This window comes from Dysidea avara, chromosome 5 (assembly GCF_963678975.1).
Source record: "Dysidea avara chromosome 5, odDysAvar1.4, whole genome shotgun sequence".
NCBI classification, from domain to species: Eukaryota; Metazoa; Porifera; class Demospongiae; order Dictyoceratida; family Dysideidae; genus Dysidea; species Dysidea avara.
The window spans coordinates 25,318,873-25,335,669 of NC_089276.1; the positions used below are offsets into that span (position 1 = coordinate 25,318,873).

General features: G+C 37.8%; 2 protein-coding genes across 2 annotated transcripts; one reads left to right on the plus strand and one right to left on the minus strand.

Moving 5' to 3' along the window:
• Nucleotides 1-3,904: 3,904 nt before the first annotated feature.
• On the minus strand, nucleotides 3,905-10,223 carry LOC136256924 (G2/M phase-specific E3 ubiquitin-protein ligase-like). The gene is made up of 12 exons (XM_066049995.1): nucleotides 10,059-10,223; nucleotides 9,901-9,989; nucleotides 9,513-9,585; nucleotides 7,131-7,246; nucleotides 7,005-7,073; nucleotides 6,884-6,955; nucleotides 6,699-6,837; nucleotides 6,510-6,653; nucleotides 6,286-6,459; nucleotides 4,514-4,811; nucleotides 4,350-4,454; nucleotides 3,905-4,295 (listed from the first exon to the last, which is right to left on the minus strand). Exons 1-12 carry the CDS (start codon nucleotides 10,104-10,106, stop codon nucleotides 4,054-4,056), a joined length of 1,569 nt encoding a protein of 522 aa, XP_065906067.1. The 5' UTR covers nucleotides 10,107-10,223; the 3' UTR covers nucleotides 3,905-4,053.
• Nucleotides 10,224-11,665: 1,442 nt separating this feature from the next.
• Nucleotides 11,666-13,372, plus strand: LOC136256236 (uncharacterized). The gene is made up of 2 exons (XM_066049168.1): nucleotides 11,666-13,022; nucleotides 13,085-13,372. Exons 1-2 carry the CDS (start codon nucleotides 11,748-11,750, stop codon nucleotides 13,301-13,303), a joined length of 1,494 nt encoding a protein of 497 aa, XP_065905240.1. The 5' UTR covers nucleotides 11,666-11,747; the 3' UTR covers nucleotides 13,304-13,372.
• Nucleotides 13,373-16,797: the final 3,425 nt, after the last annotated feature.

Genomic DNA, 16,797 nt, shown 5'->3' on the forward strand with positions numbered 1-16,797 from the left:
GCCTAGTAATCTATGTCAATGCTTGCACTATGCTACAATAAGATGGCTATGGCTTTTCAAGCACTTGCTTTGCATTGGTCTTGAAACCGTTCCTGTCTGCATGCTGTATTATTACCATGTGGCATACGTATTAAGCGCCACAGAGCCACCACCACTTTGGAATAGATTGTCTTGATGCAATGTTCAGTAGTAAACTAGTTTGCATGGAGGATCATAAGCTCTGAAGTAACCATATGGACAATTCAGTCTTGTTTCCTGCTTTGCATTTCAAGTACCTCCATTGTAACCAGGTACATAGATTTTGTTTGCTGAGATATACTGTATGTTTCTGCATGCATCTTTTTGGGTCTTGGGTTGCCTTGTAGACTGTCTATTTATGTGACACTCTATTGTATCTATTCACGTGGCACTCTATTGTGTCATCTAAGATTGCATGGTGGTAAAATTGCATTCTAGTCGTAACAGGGTCGACCAACTCCAGGAGGTTGTAATCAATTACTACACTATCCATGACATGCAGTATAGCTGAATGTACTTGTAAAAACTCAAAAATACTTACAAATTAGACTCCTCAATGTAATAGGTCATCAATGTAATTATGTCACATACAGTATAAATTTTATAGTTGGAAGTACACCAAATATGTAAACTGTTAACTACGATATGCTGTCCTACCATGAGATTGGCAAGTTTAAGGGCAAACAGGTCGAAAATTAGACTTACTGTACGCTGAGCAAATTAAACAACTTAAGAGAAGCCAAAGATCCTTACCCCTATACTCTTAACATGCAGTGTGGGGGAATAGGGTAACTTTGGAAGTGAAATTGCACAGTGAAGTTTGGATAATATAGCAGACTTGGATGCCATTCTGGGGGTCAGGAGTCATCCTCCCCAGGAATATTATATTGACTATAGAAGGTGTTTTATGACATTTCAGACTGCTCTTATTGTGCTTTTATTTATTTGTTGCACCCTGTAGCTACAGCTTATTAAAGGAGATATTTAATATATCTATTAGTGGGTGACTGCTCTATTAGAGTATTTAGATTGTTTTGCTACAAGAAGTTACCAATAATAATAATAATAATGGGGGCGTGCCACCCCTTATAAAAATGGTCCAAATGCATCAACAATTTAAACCTTCAGTAAAAAAAATGGTGCTTTCAAAATTTGATGCTAAGTTACACTACTAGACTGGGTGAAAGTCTATATCACTGACTCTACAGCCAGACCCTACAATATATAATAATTATTATGTGACTGGATTTGCAATTGCAAAAAGGTATCTTTTTCACATACAAAATTTGATTCATTTTTTTAACTTTGAAGCTTCATTACTTTTTGATCATTGCTTATAATTGTGCCTGAAATTTTCTGTGAGTGCAGTTAAAGTATCTGGCTGCATTTTGAAACTAAGAGCAAGTTACATAATTAGTATAAGGAGTCAAGTGTTTGTTTGCTGGTATGTAAAATGTGTACCTTTTGCAAATTTTTATTTGCTGGCATGTGAAATGTGTACCTTTTCACAAATCCAGTCACATATGAAGGTTTACAGGTTGGTAGAGCTTGCTGCACTGATGAGTGTTCTCATGTACACAATTCTATTAGTGGCTGTGTACTGCATGATTATGTCGAATCTGTTGAATAGCTAAATGCATTTACATGTGGAGGGACTTGGAGTCAAGCACAATTAATCTAGTTATTGACAAATTAGGTGATGACCACAGATATACAAGCATGCATGCGCAGCAGCAATATAAGCACACTTATCACCCGCATATACCCCACATGTACATGTTCATATGTAAGATGGGTGAACATATGGCATACACCATGTATCAACAAACTACATTTTTTGTATATAGTAACTACACATGAAGTGTCTACTGAACAGGATACGTGTACGAAATGTGGCATGTACACATCCATGCAGTACAGGATAGGTACAGGTGACCTGTCCTGTTTTGTGTCCTTGGTATCATGATAATGTAGGATTGGTAAACTTTGGTCCACTGCTGTTTAGCACAATTGTGGGTACAGGGAAATACAGGGCATGCCCGGACAGGCAGATCTGTTTTGTCTGTGTGCTTGTACCATGTGTTGTATTAGAGTATATGAATTGTTTCATACATGTGCTTCATGTTTAAACTACTTTGCTGCATGTACAGAATACCTGAACCTAGTTTTAAGCATATATTTCACCAAGAGTTCTCCTATATAATATTATGAACTCCTGGTTTCACTTATTAGTAGTGTGACCTTGCACTTTACACAATGACCCTGCTCACAAACTATTTATAAAAGCTGGGTACTACAGTATGGGACATGTAAATATAACAGATGTTTAAATACGTACTTTGGGCTTCACTGTTGTAAAAAAATAAAATGGATACATACTTGGGGTTAAGTGCATAGCATGCACAATAATAGGGCACATCAGTCCTGGCAGGTTTCCAGAGGCTTACTTAGGGAGATTTCCTGGGGTTTCATAACCCCCTACAAAGTTTTAACTTGTATATTTGCAGCAGGACCACCAGACTATCTTAGTTTGGCAGCATGAATATACCGAATAAATGGGAGCAGTGCAAGCAGATAGCTACAGTATAATAGAAAACTTACAAAGATTCCTCAAAAGTGGGTTAGGGGAGAGCTATGTATTGAAAAAGCTTTATAAAAGATTGAGGTACTCAGATCTCTGATAGGGCAGTCAAAACTACTCTAATAGAACACATTACAATTTTAAAGTGGGTGCTAAGAATGTTCAAAATCTGTCAGCAGCTGCTGCACCTATAGCTCACTATCAAATCTGGAAAACGCCTTGAAAAAACCCTTGATACACCTCTGCGTTTCAGCACTATACATTATGTTTAAATTCATTGTCATTAAGTTCTAATGTCATATAGAAACTTCAGCATGAAGAGCAGAATGTGTAGATTGTGGTATGCTAAGTAGCCACAAACATGCATGGTTCACTCCCACTATGTAATTCTGTGATGTTACAAGCCTTTGTCCTCGCTATTTAGTAGCTATAATGTACAATAAAAGTGTAGAAAAGCTATTTACTCAGCACTGCAGGGTTTGCATCTATGTGGTAAACACACAGTTGTCTTTGGCTTAGCTTAGCTATATGGTTGTGTTGTTGAACTTACTTTTGTCACTACGCGTATCAGTGCTTTACAGCACAAGTGCTGAAGACCTGTAGGACACCTGGTCCTACAACCTGTTTTGAAGATGTTAATGATATAGGTGTGTTTGAAAAGTTGCAGAAAGGAGAAAAAATCACCTGAGCTAATATTCAGACTCATAGATACACCATAGCTAGGCAACATGTACGGGGCTGGTACACCTGTACCAGTGCTACGTACATTATGTTACGACCTATTCTATAGCATCCCAAAATGATGTGTTGCAACAGTTCTGTAGCACCATACGCATGCCAGGGAGCTATGATTGTGTCTTTTCTATAACTCTTTGATGATGTGTTGTAACACCACCTATAGCACTGTGTGTCAAGGTGTTGTGACTGCACTTTAAGGATTGGCTACTGCAGGAACACCTGTTGTGATCAGCACCACCAAATTAATAGATCACGGCAGCATATCATTTAAGGTGTTATCAGTACCAACACCTCAGACTGATGTAGCACTTTGTGTGTGGTAATCAACACCTCCAAACAAACTAGGCTGACGGCATTCTACACTCTACTCTGGACAGAAAGAAACTGTATGCAGTATAATACTTATGTTAGAGTCCCATGCAATGTTGCTGCTACACTCTTAGTTATCAATGGTTCCAGTATACGTAGGTTGACAAAACATCCCGGAGGGTGACTCTAGCACTCAATGCTGGATGTCTTCAGCACAGTGCTACTTACAATAAGGTGTTATCATACTTATAATCCAATTGTACTGATAAATCTTAAAAATTAAGGCTTGTGCATGTATTTATAATTAAGTGATAACATAATCTACAATCATTCATTGTTTTTAATTTAGATCAACTTGACCAAATGGTATGTACTTAGCTTAATTGTTTAAATCACAGCATAGTCAACTAAACATAGCCAAAGAAATTACTGCATCTAAATCCTAGAATCATGTTATCATTAAAGTCTTTGTTGGTACGGTGGCATGTAGGCATTCTCAAAGTCAGAAAACACGTGGAGGATGTTGGAAGAATCTTATCATCACCCAAGAAGATCAGTTCAATTTTCTTACCAAATCCTCCCACTGGGACTGAGTCAGCCCCAGTGCAAAATACTAGCACATGTTCTAATGTGCACTCTATGTCACCAGCTACAGTGAGACAGTTGTATATTCAATGTATACTGGCAACTTTAAGTACTGTACCTTCACAGTCATCCAGAAAATCTCCAAAGAAAACATAAGCCTGTTCCTCTACACTCCTCTGGTCATCTCCTGAATATGTCACAGAGAACAATTCCTTTAGCGATTCTATAAATACAGATGTGCGTATATATATGTGCAGGAATCATTGATCGATCTGTTTATACCTGCAGTCAGAACTGATGGTCGAAACCTAAACAGATCTCTTAATACACAGCCATCATGATGTTTCATGTAATGTAGCACACCAGTGCACTGCAGTCCCTCTGCAAACTGGTCCATTGCAGCCTTCGGCTTAATGAGACAATGGTAGTCTATTAATATTGAAATTATTTCGTCTTTATCATCAGTTGTTAGGGCCTCAAACGGCTTCATGTAGCCGGTTTCCATTAGAGCACTCTGGTTGAGGTATTGCTCACCATCAAATACGGCTTGCACTTCATTGTTGGATGTAGCTGCTTTGATCTAACAAAATAAATGCAATTTTACATTTACAATAGAATCGACATGATATGCTTCTAAACTATGATTCAGGAAAATTACATTAGTTGACCTTTGGTTGTATCGAGTGATTGGAGTCAAATATTTTACAGCATTTGCAAGGGGGCTTTAAGTCATAGTTCTTATTTTAGGGATCATAAAGTTTAGGATTTTTCTAGCCAAAACTATTACCCTAAAACCAACCTCATTTTTCCTTCATGAAAATGTGGCAGCATTGATTAGGCATAACCAACAAGCCCAAAATGTCTTCAGACTGACCCCAAAACCTCCCAACAAGGAAGGTTCTGTGGAGTTTTCAAAAATCTCTATGTTACAAAATTTATGCTAACAAGCTAACTGATGCCTCAGCCAAGCATAACTCGACAATTGATAAGGCTACGGGCTTGATTTCTTTGTACCACTTCACCCCAAGATGTACCTTTTCACCAATTATGGTGTAATTGCAATAGCACAATACTGCTTCCCTCTATAGCTGGTTAGCAATCACGCTTATATCTTTTGTAGTGACTGGATTAATCACGGACTGAGACGCTTCTCATACAGTTCTTTGTAAATAATGCATATAGCTGAAGGTATTAGCCACTTAAGTGTTCAGTACGTAATCAATTGCTGGGATGTGTTCGTATGCTAATTTTATGGCATGCCTGATGCCTTTCTCTAATGCAGTAACACAGCAAAAATAGCGCTCCAATACTACCTATACTAATCCTGTCTTTGGTCAGTATTGAAACAACCATTTTAAAAAGGTCCCCATAATGAGACAAAACGAACCTCAAATCTACAAATGGCTCCAATGTTGTTCACTATTGGAGCTCGTGGTCTGTTTTTGTTTGAGCTTAGGTAAAATTTCTGCACTATTATTAGTTCCAACACCAAAACATAGATGGAATAAATACAGTCAGTATTTGTGTATAATATTATGCTGTGTATGCACGAGTTCAACAGTCATAATCATGTTACAGCAAGGTGAACAAACAAGTAGAAAGAAATTGAGAATTTTACGGTGGATTAGGAATCAAAGAAAAAAGCATTGAAACAAAGGCAGCTAAAAAGTGGCGAAACAAGGGAGGTGCAGATATACTTACCGGTGGGCATATAATCCCCTAATTCAGCCAAGGTTATGAACTGAAGAATAAGGATTAAATGTCCACTAGTATATCTGTACGTATAATCAATGCTGAAGGCATGCCAGCGACTGGTGATAACTTCCATAGGGGGGAGGGGGGGGGAAACAAAACAAAAAAAAAATCAAAAAAAAAAACAGCACAATTGTTAATGAGGATGGGCTCACTGGAACATTGGTAGCATGGACAGAGAACATAGAATGTGTGATAGGACAATTATGGTAGTAAATAAAACAGTAACAATAATTAGCACCTCCTCTGCAGTGATTTGTTTATTATTATTCTAACTTTCTCTGTGTATCGATGTAAATTACCTGCTGGATTAGTGCCTTTATCATTAAAGGAAGATCCTCGTCATCTATTTCAATATTGGTGGTCTCCCCAGTACACAAATATTGGTATACGCTATCAGACAGCAATGGAAATCCTGGTCCTCCTTGGACAACAGAGATGCCAGCATACCATCCAATACGCATGAAGTCTTTCTTCTGTGTATCAAACAAGTGTTTAATTTTTCGAAGATTGACTTACTGCTTACCTGAATGGCTTGTACATTGGAGCTAAAGAACTTGTTTTTTCCTCCAAGCATGAAACCAGATTGGCTCAGTTCTTTGATAAATAGCCTGAAAAATTCCCGCTTCGGTCCACCTAAATCGACTCCACTTTCACCAACAAAAGTCACCTACAGTTATAAGTAATCACTACATACTTTATAAATAACAAATACCTTCATCCGTTTATTCACGTCAAACTTTTTCTTACGGGCTTCTTTTAAGGCATCTTGCAGTAAATTACTTCTTCTTACGTTGATTGTGAACTCATCATTCAGTTCACCCAGTAGAGTGTTTACAATGGCTTCTGTACTACTGAAATAATTGCATTTTAATTGTTATTCATAGACATTATGATTACTTTGTAGAAGTCTCATCTCCGGCCGTTGGTGGTGCAATGAGACTTGATGCCAATAGAGTGGGTTCTGCACCACTAAATGATTGCAGCATATATAATTATCATTAACAGACATTCTGATTACTTTATAGAAGTCTCATCTCCAATATCTGCTGCAGATGGAACATCTTCATGGGTGAGATCAATAGATGGTCTGATTGAGCAATAAGTGGATAAAATTGAATATATATATTAGGTTTAAATTTCATACACTGTAGGTTCACTCTGCTGAAGTTGCCTAGTAAGCACATTGCAAGGTGGCAGGACAACAGAATCCTCCTCCTCACTGTTGCTATCTCTATCAGTGATGTTTGCAGAGTGAGTCATCTGTGGACAATACAACATTTGCCTTTTGAAATTGTACTGACATAGCTATATGAGAATGTTGATTAAATTTTGCCAGTTTTATTTTTTATTTTTTATACAAGTGCTATAGTTCTGCATGGGCTTAGATTTGTGACTTGCTAAACTCATACACAACACATGACCACAAATTAAATAACCAGTAAGTTGGCATATATTATTTGGAAGCAGCAAAGTCCTGGATATAAGAGTGCTGTCAATGTCCAAGCACACCACTAAACTTTACTTTTCACAACAAATGCATAGCTAAACTACACACTACCGGTTTGCTCAGGCTACTTTTCATGCATGGATTTTCTAGAGATGCATGCCAACCATTGGGAATACTCTTGCACTTTGGAGTGCCACTGACTAGATGGAGCACAAGACAAGAGGCATATGGATAGTTGCCTAGAAGTTTATTTTGGCTTGTGCTTTTAGTCTGGCACACCATATAATGCTCAAAACATGGATAATTGAGTACATAGCTTAGACGAAGCAAACTCAAGAGATATTGCAACACATGCATAAATATATATATATATATACCATTCTCAATACTAGCATGTCCCACTTGCAACTATATAGGCTCACACTAGTTATGCCAGTATATGGGCTAGCAAAACCATGGCAGTGTTTACCTATATCAAGGCACTCTAATAGAGTGGTCATTCATCTACTCTACTGCTTCTTTTAGCAATGGCATACACTGCCTTAAATTGCAAGGATTCTTGTGGGTAGGGTTGATTTCCAGACTGCAATGTTAAATTATAAGGTAAGTTATAACGGTAAGTTTATAGAAACCGATGGATACGCAAAAAAAGTACCAAAGAGTTACAAAAATAGTGCTCTGCGATATACCGGTAATACCGTTTATCGTGATAAATTATCATAACTGCTTATCATACCGTGACAGCCTTTGATAACCGATACATCAAAATACCAGTATACGATTGTGGTGTTTAATTACCCAATTCGTTGATGGTTTAGCAGACAGGCCCTAAGCAAAACTCAAGGTTGTCACATTACAACACATGCCTACTTGTACTGGACTAGCTATATATTTTTGGTTTTTTGGGATGCATACCGCTTCATACTAGGCCCAAGAAATGATGCAATAATTACAATAACAAGCTAACCGATATCGATATATCGCGATATTTTCCTGTTACTAATACCGTGTATTCAAATTTCAATACCGCCAAGCACTACTCAAAAAGCAAAATAATTAAAAGTATACTAAGCAGAGATGCCAGATTAGACTTCAAACACCACAGTCGTGTCTGTGGGCTTGACGGGAATGTAGTTAGCTTTCAGTAAGCCTTTATTACCTACACCAGTGCTATCAATGCGATTCACACTATCTATAATAATTGTACATGTATTATGCTGAGGCCTGTGTTGATACATATGCCCCTTTTCCTGTCGAATGCTGTACAATTTCAACAAATGTTGTTCAATATTTGACATTCACAGACAAATAGTCGTATAGTTACAGACTTATTTTGCTCAATATCGAATACAGCAGAAAAACACACGCATGTATGAAAACAGAGACCTTACAATTATGTTTATTTACAAAATCACCTAAACTCGAATAATTTTAGTTGCCTGCCTAACCACGTGCATAGTCTCAAGACTACAGGTTAAATGAAGCAGTGCATGGCTCCCATTCCACGCTACAATTACAAACTCATGGGTGGCATTGTCATTTTGAGTGTATGCCATTTGCACCCTGTACCATATCAGCATACCAAAGTGTTAATTTTCCATAGAGACTCCTTTCTTAATGCAGCATAATTATGTAGATGAAACTAAACTATGCTTAAGAAACTATAAGAGGGTGTGGGTAAATACCTGTAGCTGCACTTATAATTAAAAATGGCTAGAAAGGACTTTCCCTTGATAGGTATGCAATAAAATATCACCAAGCTCCCTCTAATGTCGTAGTGCTGGGATAATATATGACAAAAGTTAATATACTGGTGCATTAAAATAGGCTTTCCAGTGATAAAATAGTAGTGAAACAAGAGAAGATGGCACCTATACTGTTATGGCATCGAGCAAATGCCAGTTTATGGATTTTTACAATACAGCTATCATCACATTCCTTTCATCCCTTTTATGTTGCTACAGCACTACTTTTTTAAAATTTGATTTATTGTTACTGCACTAATGACTAATTCATATAAGGTAAGTAGAAATTAAGCTCACTGGAATATATACAATGCACAATATTCTGTATACGCACCTCCAACTCTGTATCTACAAACATTGTGGTACAGGTGAGATCATGATCATCTTCGTCAGATGATTCAGCAAACCTGTCCAAAAGAAATAAATGTACAGTTGCATACTATAATGTGTGACCAGGCCTGCAACAACCGAGCCCATCCCATGATAACATGCGTGACTGAACTTATCTGCAATAAGGTACTCTTTAGTTCCCTTTTCACACATTTACACTACACACTAATAACAAGCAAAATGCTGACTTCTTGCACTGATTAAGTTTCTTTGTATACAGCAGCATTATACTGTAGCTTCACAGTAATAATAATTCAAAGGATGGGTGGTCTCACTTGAAAAGGGTGCTTATGCATCACATATTTTATGTTGGCAACTACTAAAATCCATACCTACTACCACAAACTTGCAAATGTTCACGGAGCTGTGAAATTACTATCTTCTCTCCACAATTCAGACATTCCTCTTTGACACTTGCTACCTAATTACAAACAAAGTATGCAGATGTAGCTTTGTAATACTCTATTATAATGGTCACTGTCTTACATACCTGATCAACAATCTCCTGTGCTGGTGTTAGATCTAGGCTCACTTGCATAGGACGTATGTAGACCCTTGCTACACCGATATAAGATCGGAGAAGTCTTGGTGAACTACTGATAGTAAAAGGGATTGTTTCCAGTTTCCTTGTGCTCTGCGTGCTCTTTAGGAATTCCACTCCTCCACCTTGTCGAAGCTTTGGAAATTCAGCAAAAAGAACTTCCTGAAATTCCTTTACACTGCAGTCAATATTGGAAATGGTCACCCGCTTCTCTCCTAGGCCAGCAAGGATTAATGTATTTTTGGCCATAGTGTTGGTGGGAACTTTCTCATCATCAGTTTCTGAGAGGCAGAAAAAACTGTGAGTCCAAGTGGAGGTCTTCTTTAATTTTTTGGCCCGAATAGCTGGAGAAACAGTGCTACGTCTTTTTCCAAAATTATGTCGGTGTTCTGCAGCTACGGAAGTGTTTCTGGCCTCTCTAAGTATATTGATGGCATTGCTGTAGGCGCTTCCAAATCTTTGCATCCTTCCTGTATGCATAATAATTATTATGAATTTAATCACATAATGATTTTAGAGGTTGTATAATAGTTGTAGCTATAAGGTTTAAGTGCAGTGTTAGGTTCAAGACACTAGTGTTGTGCTTTGAAATTATTACATGTATTGAAGTGTTGACAAGGTCACTGCTGATGCAGAAATTATCAAAGAGCATGCTGATCAGTCAAAGAGTTGGTTTTTAAGCACAATGATGTGGTAAACAATTAGAGACTTTTGCTAACCAAATTCTCATTGCATGTGCTTAAAAACTAACTCTTTTGACTTATCAACATGCTCTTTGATATAATCTCTGCATCAGCAGTGATCTTGTCAACACTTCTGAGCACCCATAGCTATATATAGCTACAGGACAACATGATGGTGATTACGTATGTACCAAACAATAATGTCCCATACATACATCTAAAGTATCTGAGCAGCTATATTCCTACATGCAGCTTTAAGTATGACAATCAGAGCACTGTGGCCTTCTATGTTTGCGGAGGCTAGCTATGATGACCTCAGTCTACATGCAGTATAGCCACTAGAGCTACGTATATACTGTACTAACTGACTCACCTGAATTCTGCTGCTCGACTGATTGCTGTTGTTGGTTAGAACCTCGCTGTAGCTGGCTGCCACTACTGCATGGCTGATCATCAATACGGTCACTGCCTCTCCTAGTGGCTGCTGTGATGAGACGGCGTGTTCGGCTCACAGTTGCCGGGTTGGTCTCTTGTACCGGCTGTGGCCCACCTCCCTCTGACGAATTATTGCCGCGAGGATGATTTTGATGGTTTTCTTGGCTGTCAATGTTTCCTTCTCCACGTGCGGCCTGGTTTTCTGCAATATAAATTCAATTATATGCCGTACCGTGCGGACCTAGACAGCCAATTGGCATATGCAATTGGGTTAGCTAACCTTCCAGTGTAGCTTGAGGAGGGCATCTCAATTGCTGTAAAAACTCGATCGCATGCCCCAAAGATCTTCGTTGGTCGCTAGAAAGAAACTCCATTCCAATGACACAGAAAATTATACCAATAATTTATATGCTGGCCGGCGCCCGTATAGTATTATGATCACGTGTAGCCGGTCGGAACGTCAATTTTTCTCCCCGGTTTGTTTGAACTGTCATTTTTAATACGCAATACTGTATACACAATGACAGATTCCGTTGGCGAATTGTTGCAAGATATCGAACGAGCTCTTCTTCGTGTATATGTGTCCGCATCAGATGTGATTCCTGTCAATGAACGCATTACTGACGTATCGGACTATATGCACAATACTGACTTGGACGGGGCTATATTTGCTTTAGAAAACATTCTACAGAGATTAATTGTCTTACAGCCATTTCTTACTCTTGATTTTCCTGGAATTAATCAGGTGATATACAACGTTAGGAATCTTGTAGATGAGCTTAAAGAAATGGAGGACGAAATGCATAGAAGCCATCACAGGAGTAGAGGAAGGCCTAAAATCCAAATCACAGAACATGAACTGCTAAATCTTTTGGAACTGCGATTTACGCAAGTAGAAATTGCATCACTTTATGGGTGTTCTGTGAGAACTGTTAGAAGGAGGATTTTAAGCTACAACTTACAGGAAATGATAGAGTTCTCTGAGCTGAGTGATGAAGATCTAGATGAACTCGTTGCTCAGTTTGTTAACATATTTCCATGTGCAGGGCAAAAAACCCTAGCTGGCTATTTGCAGACTCAAAATTATCATATTCAAAGGTGGAAGATACGGGAAAGTATGCTACGGGTGGATCCTTGTGGTGTGGAACAAAGAATGAGAAGCATTTTGCATCGACGCAGGTATAAGGTAAAAGGACCAAACAGTTTGTGGCACATTGATGGTAACCACAAACTCATCAGATGGAGGATTGTGATTCATGGTGGAGTGGATGGTTATTCTCGTGTTCCTGTTTATTTGAAAGCCAGTGATAATAACAGAGCTGTTACAGTCTTGAGGGTATTTTTAAAAGCAGTAGAGACATACGGTCTACCTTCTAGAGTTAGATCAGACCACGGTGGGGAGAATACTCTAGTTTCAGAGTATATGCTACGACATCATCTCCGTGGTCCAGGAAGAGGAAGTTTTATAACTGGCAGAAGTGTACACAACCAACGAATTGAGCGTTTTTGGAGAGACTTGTTCTCTGGTTGTACATCTGTCTTTTATTATCTGTTTTATAGTCTTGAAGATAATGGACTATTGTCTCATAATGATGAAATTGATTTATTTGTGCTACATTATTGCTTCCTGTCCCGACTCAATACTCATTTGGAAATATTTTGTCAGGCATACAATCGTCACAGACTACGAACTGAGGGAAACCACTCACCAATGCAACTATGGTTGGAAGGTATGCTCACTACAAATGATGAAACAGCTGCATCTGGAGTTTATGACTTTGAAGAGATGTCTGAGGTAAATGTGCATGTTTAAATATACTGATTCCATTTTTACTATACATATGTTGCCAATTTTAGGAAGAAGCTTCAGATTTTGGGATTGATTGGAATGGTCCACCTGCTATAGAAGATAATTCACCCGTTGAAGTACCCGATGTAGTCTGTCCGCTGGAGCCACAGGAATTGACCATCTTAAATTCATTATTTACTCTCCTTTCTGATAACAGTGATGATGATATGGGCATTGGACAGTACATTTCAATTAGAGAATTTGTTAAATATTGTGTAAATAACTGAATTTGCTTATGCATGTGTGCATAGTGTTAAATATTTTGCTTATCATTTAAAATATGAAAGGGTTAGCATCACTGATTATATACACACTGAATTTCCCACCTTATTTGTTAAAGGTGAATGCATGAATATTGCTATAAGCAATTGTACTGCATGGATGTGTACATGCCACATTTCGTACACGTATCCTGTTCAGTAGACACTTCATGTGTAGTTACTATATACAAGAAATGTAGTTTGTTGATACATGGTGTATGTCATATGTTCACCCATCTTACATATGAACATGTACATGTGGGGTATATGCGGGTGATACGTGTGCTTATATTGCTGCTGCGCATGCATGTTTGTATATCTGTGGTCATCACCTAATTTGTCAATAACTAGATTAATTGTGCTTGACTCCAAGTCCCTCCACATGTAAATGCATTTAGCTATTCAACAGATTCGACATAATCATGCAGTACACAGCCACTAATAGAATTGTGCACATGAGAACACTCATCAGTGCAGCAAGCTCTACCAACCTGTAAACCTTCATATGTGACTGGATTTGTGAAAAGGTACACATTTCACATGCCAGCAAATAAAAATTTGCAAAAGGTACACATTTTACATACCAGCAAACAAACACTTGACTCCTTATACTAATTATGTAACTTGCTCTTAGTTTCAAAATGCAGCCAGATACTTTAACTGCACTCACAGAAAATTTCAGGCACAATTATAAGCAATGATCAAAAAGTAATGAAGCTTCAAAGTTAAAAAAATGAATCAAATTTTGTATGTGAAAAAGATACCTTTTTGCAATTGCAAATCCAGTCACATAATAATTATTTTATATTGTAGGGTCTGGCTGTAGAGTCAGTGATATAGACTTTTACCCAGTCTAGTAGTGTAACTTAGCATCAAATTTTGAAAGCACCATTTTTTTTACTGAAGGTTTAAATTGTTGATGCATTTGGACCATTTTTATAAGGGGTGGCACGCCCCCATTATTATTATTATTATTATTGGTAACTTCTTGTAGCAAAACAATCTAAATACTCTAATAGGGCAGTCATTCACTAATAGATATATTAAATATCTCCTTTAATAAACTGTAGCTACAGGGTGTAACAAATAAATAAAAGCACAATAAGAGCAGTCTAAAATGTCATAAAACACCTTCTATAGTCAATATAATATTCCTGGGGAGGATGACTCCTGACCCCCAGAATGGCATCCAAGTCTGCTATATTATCCAAACTTCACTGTGCAATTTCACTTCCAAAGTTACCCTATTCCCCCACACTGCATGTTAAGAGTATAGGGGTAAGGATCTTTGGCTTCTCTTAAGTTGTTTAATTTGCTCAGCGTACAGTAAGTCTAATTTTCGACCTGTTTGCCCTTAAACTTGCCAATCTCATGGTAGGACAGCATATCGTAGCTAACAGTTTACATATTTGGTGTACTTCCAACTATAAAATTTATACTGTATGTGACATAATTACATTGATGACCTATTACATTGGGGAGTCTAATTTGTAAGTATTTTTGAGTTTTTACAAGTACAAATTCAGCTATACTGCATGTCATGGATAGTGTAGTAATTGATTACAACCTCCTGGGGTTGGTCGACCCTGTTATGACTAGAATGCAATTTTACCACCATGCAATCTTAGATGACACAATAGAGTGCCACGTGAATAGATACAATAGAGTGTCACATAAATAGACAGTCTACAAGGCAACCCAAGATCCAAAAAGATGCATGCAGAAACATACAGTATATCTCAGCAAACAAAATCTATGTACCTGGTTACAATGGAGGTACTTGAAATGCAAAGCAGGAAACAAGACTGAATTGTCCATATAGTTACTTCAGAGCTTATGATCCTCCATACAAACTAGTATACTACTGAACATTGCATCAAGACAATCTATTCCAAAGTGGTGGTGGCTCTGTGGCGCTTAATACGTATGCCACATGGTAATAATACAGCATGCAGACAGGAACGGTTTCAAGACCAATGCAAAGCAAGTGCTTGAAAAGCCATAGCCATCTTATTGTAGCATGATGCAAGCATTGACATAGATTACTAGGCTGGTGCTCAACACATTCTCTAGAATATTGAGGCAATTTTGAAAAAAAGCCTATTATATTACAGACTCTATTCACCTTACACAACACAATGTGACAAGTGAAAATGATTTCTACAAACAAGTAAAACACTCTTTGTATGATGTTAATGTATTTATGTATCTGTGGTGGTGTACATAGTTGACATTATGCCCATTATGTTCTTTACCGAGGACACACAATGAGAGTTAGGTGAGGTGTAGCCTGAAGGGTTTTTCCAACAGCAGTATTGAGTTACTGGAGACAGGGAACTGTGGCACAGCCCTAGCCACTGAGAGCCTTCAAATATTTTTTTAAATTAGTGGCTCAAAACTCACAAGTTGCTATAATTAAAGTAGTATAGTGATTACATATAAGTGCCCCTGGTTAGTTAGTGGAGACCGAAACATTGCTTTTTGATTTCTAACTACAAGTATGCGCAGCATGGATTCATTCTGTACACTCAACTGATAAAATACTGGAGTTCCATATCTTTAAACACTGCAGACTAGCTATATAATGTCATGACCCTCAAGCATGGTGTTACAATGTCTGATCTGAAAATATTATTTAGTCATTAAGTGTACATGACTGCTCTATTAGAGTATATCAGATGCAATAGTACAAGCAGAAGGATATCAGGAGAAGATTTAGGATTTCTATTGGGGGGGGGGGGGTTTCCAGTGGTAGTAAGACTCAAATGCAGGGGTCTGGGGGCAAGGTTCTAATTTTATAATGCTTGAAATTTAATAAAATTCGATGGCTTAAAACTACTATACATGCACATTAGTTTTGGTCTGCTGATCCTCACTAATATCATCACTTTGGAACTTCTGCAATGCAGAAATACAATGGTGTCTTGACTATAGCTTATCAATTTTACCAGAATCTTAGAAAGGGTTCAATACTTACACCCTATCTAGCTAAGTATGCAATCCATTCAACCATGCTCAGAGTTGAAATGTCAATTTCTTCTGCTGATATTCTAAATAGCTAATCTTGTAGGAAACCTAGGTAAAATAAATGGGACTTAATTTAGTGCTTAGAGCTTCTTTTCATCTGTGCTAAAGCCTCCTTCCAATAAATTACTGATGGAAGTCAGTTTCTGCCCTTGTAGCTACTAAGTGGACCTACAAAATGAATCACAGCCAGGCTACTAGCTATAGACTATAGTTAGTGCTAACTGACCAATAATTATGGTATCTATTAGAGAGTATCGATCTAAGGCTCTTTGCTTCTTCATCTTGGCATTCGACCAGAATCGTCCTTTGTTATCACTACTACCATCACCTCTTCTGTTTGTTCGAATTCTACATGTAGTCTTGGAAGGTTTACTACCAATATTATAAATGCACAAAACTATAAATTAATGATTAAATGATGGGCATAAATTACA

Bases quoted from the DNA above. Each gene is read 5' to 3' on its own strand.
- LOC136256236 (XM_066049168.1), top strand. From the start codon at position 11,748: ATGACAGATTCCGTTGGCGAATTGTTGCAAGATATCGAACGAGCTCTT. The intron at 13,023-13,084 runs GTAAATGTGCAT...TGCCAATTTTAG, and splicing joins ACTTTGAAGAGATGTCTGAG to GAAGAAGCTTCAGATTTTGG.
- LOC136256924 (XM_066049995.1), bottom strand. From the start codon at position 10,106: ATGCAAGTGAGCCTAGATCTAACACCAGCACAGGAGATTGTTGATCAG. The intron at 6,956-7,004 runs GTAATCAGAATG...GCAATCATTTAG, and splicing joins GGAGATGAGACTTCTATAAA to TGGTGCAGAACCCACTCTAT. The intron at 6,460-6,509 runs GTAAGCAGTAAG...TTTGATACACAG, and splicing joins CCAATGTACAAGCCATTCAG to AAGAAAGACTTCATGCGTAT.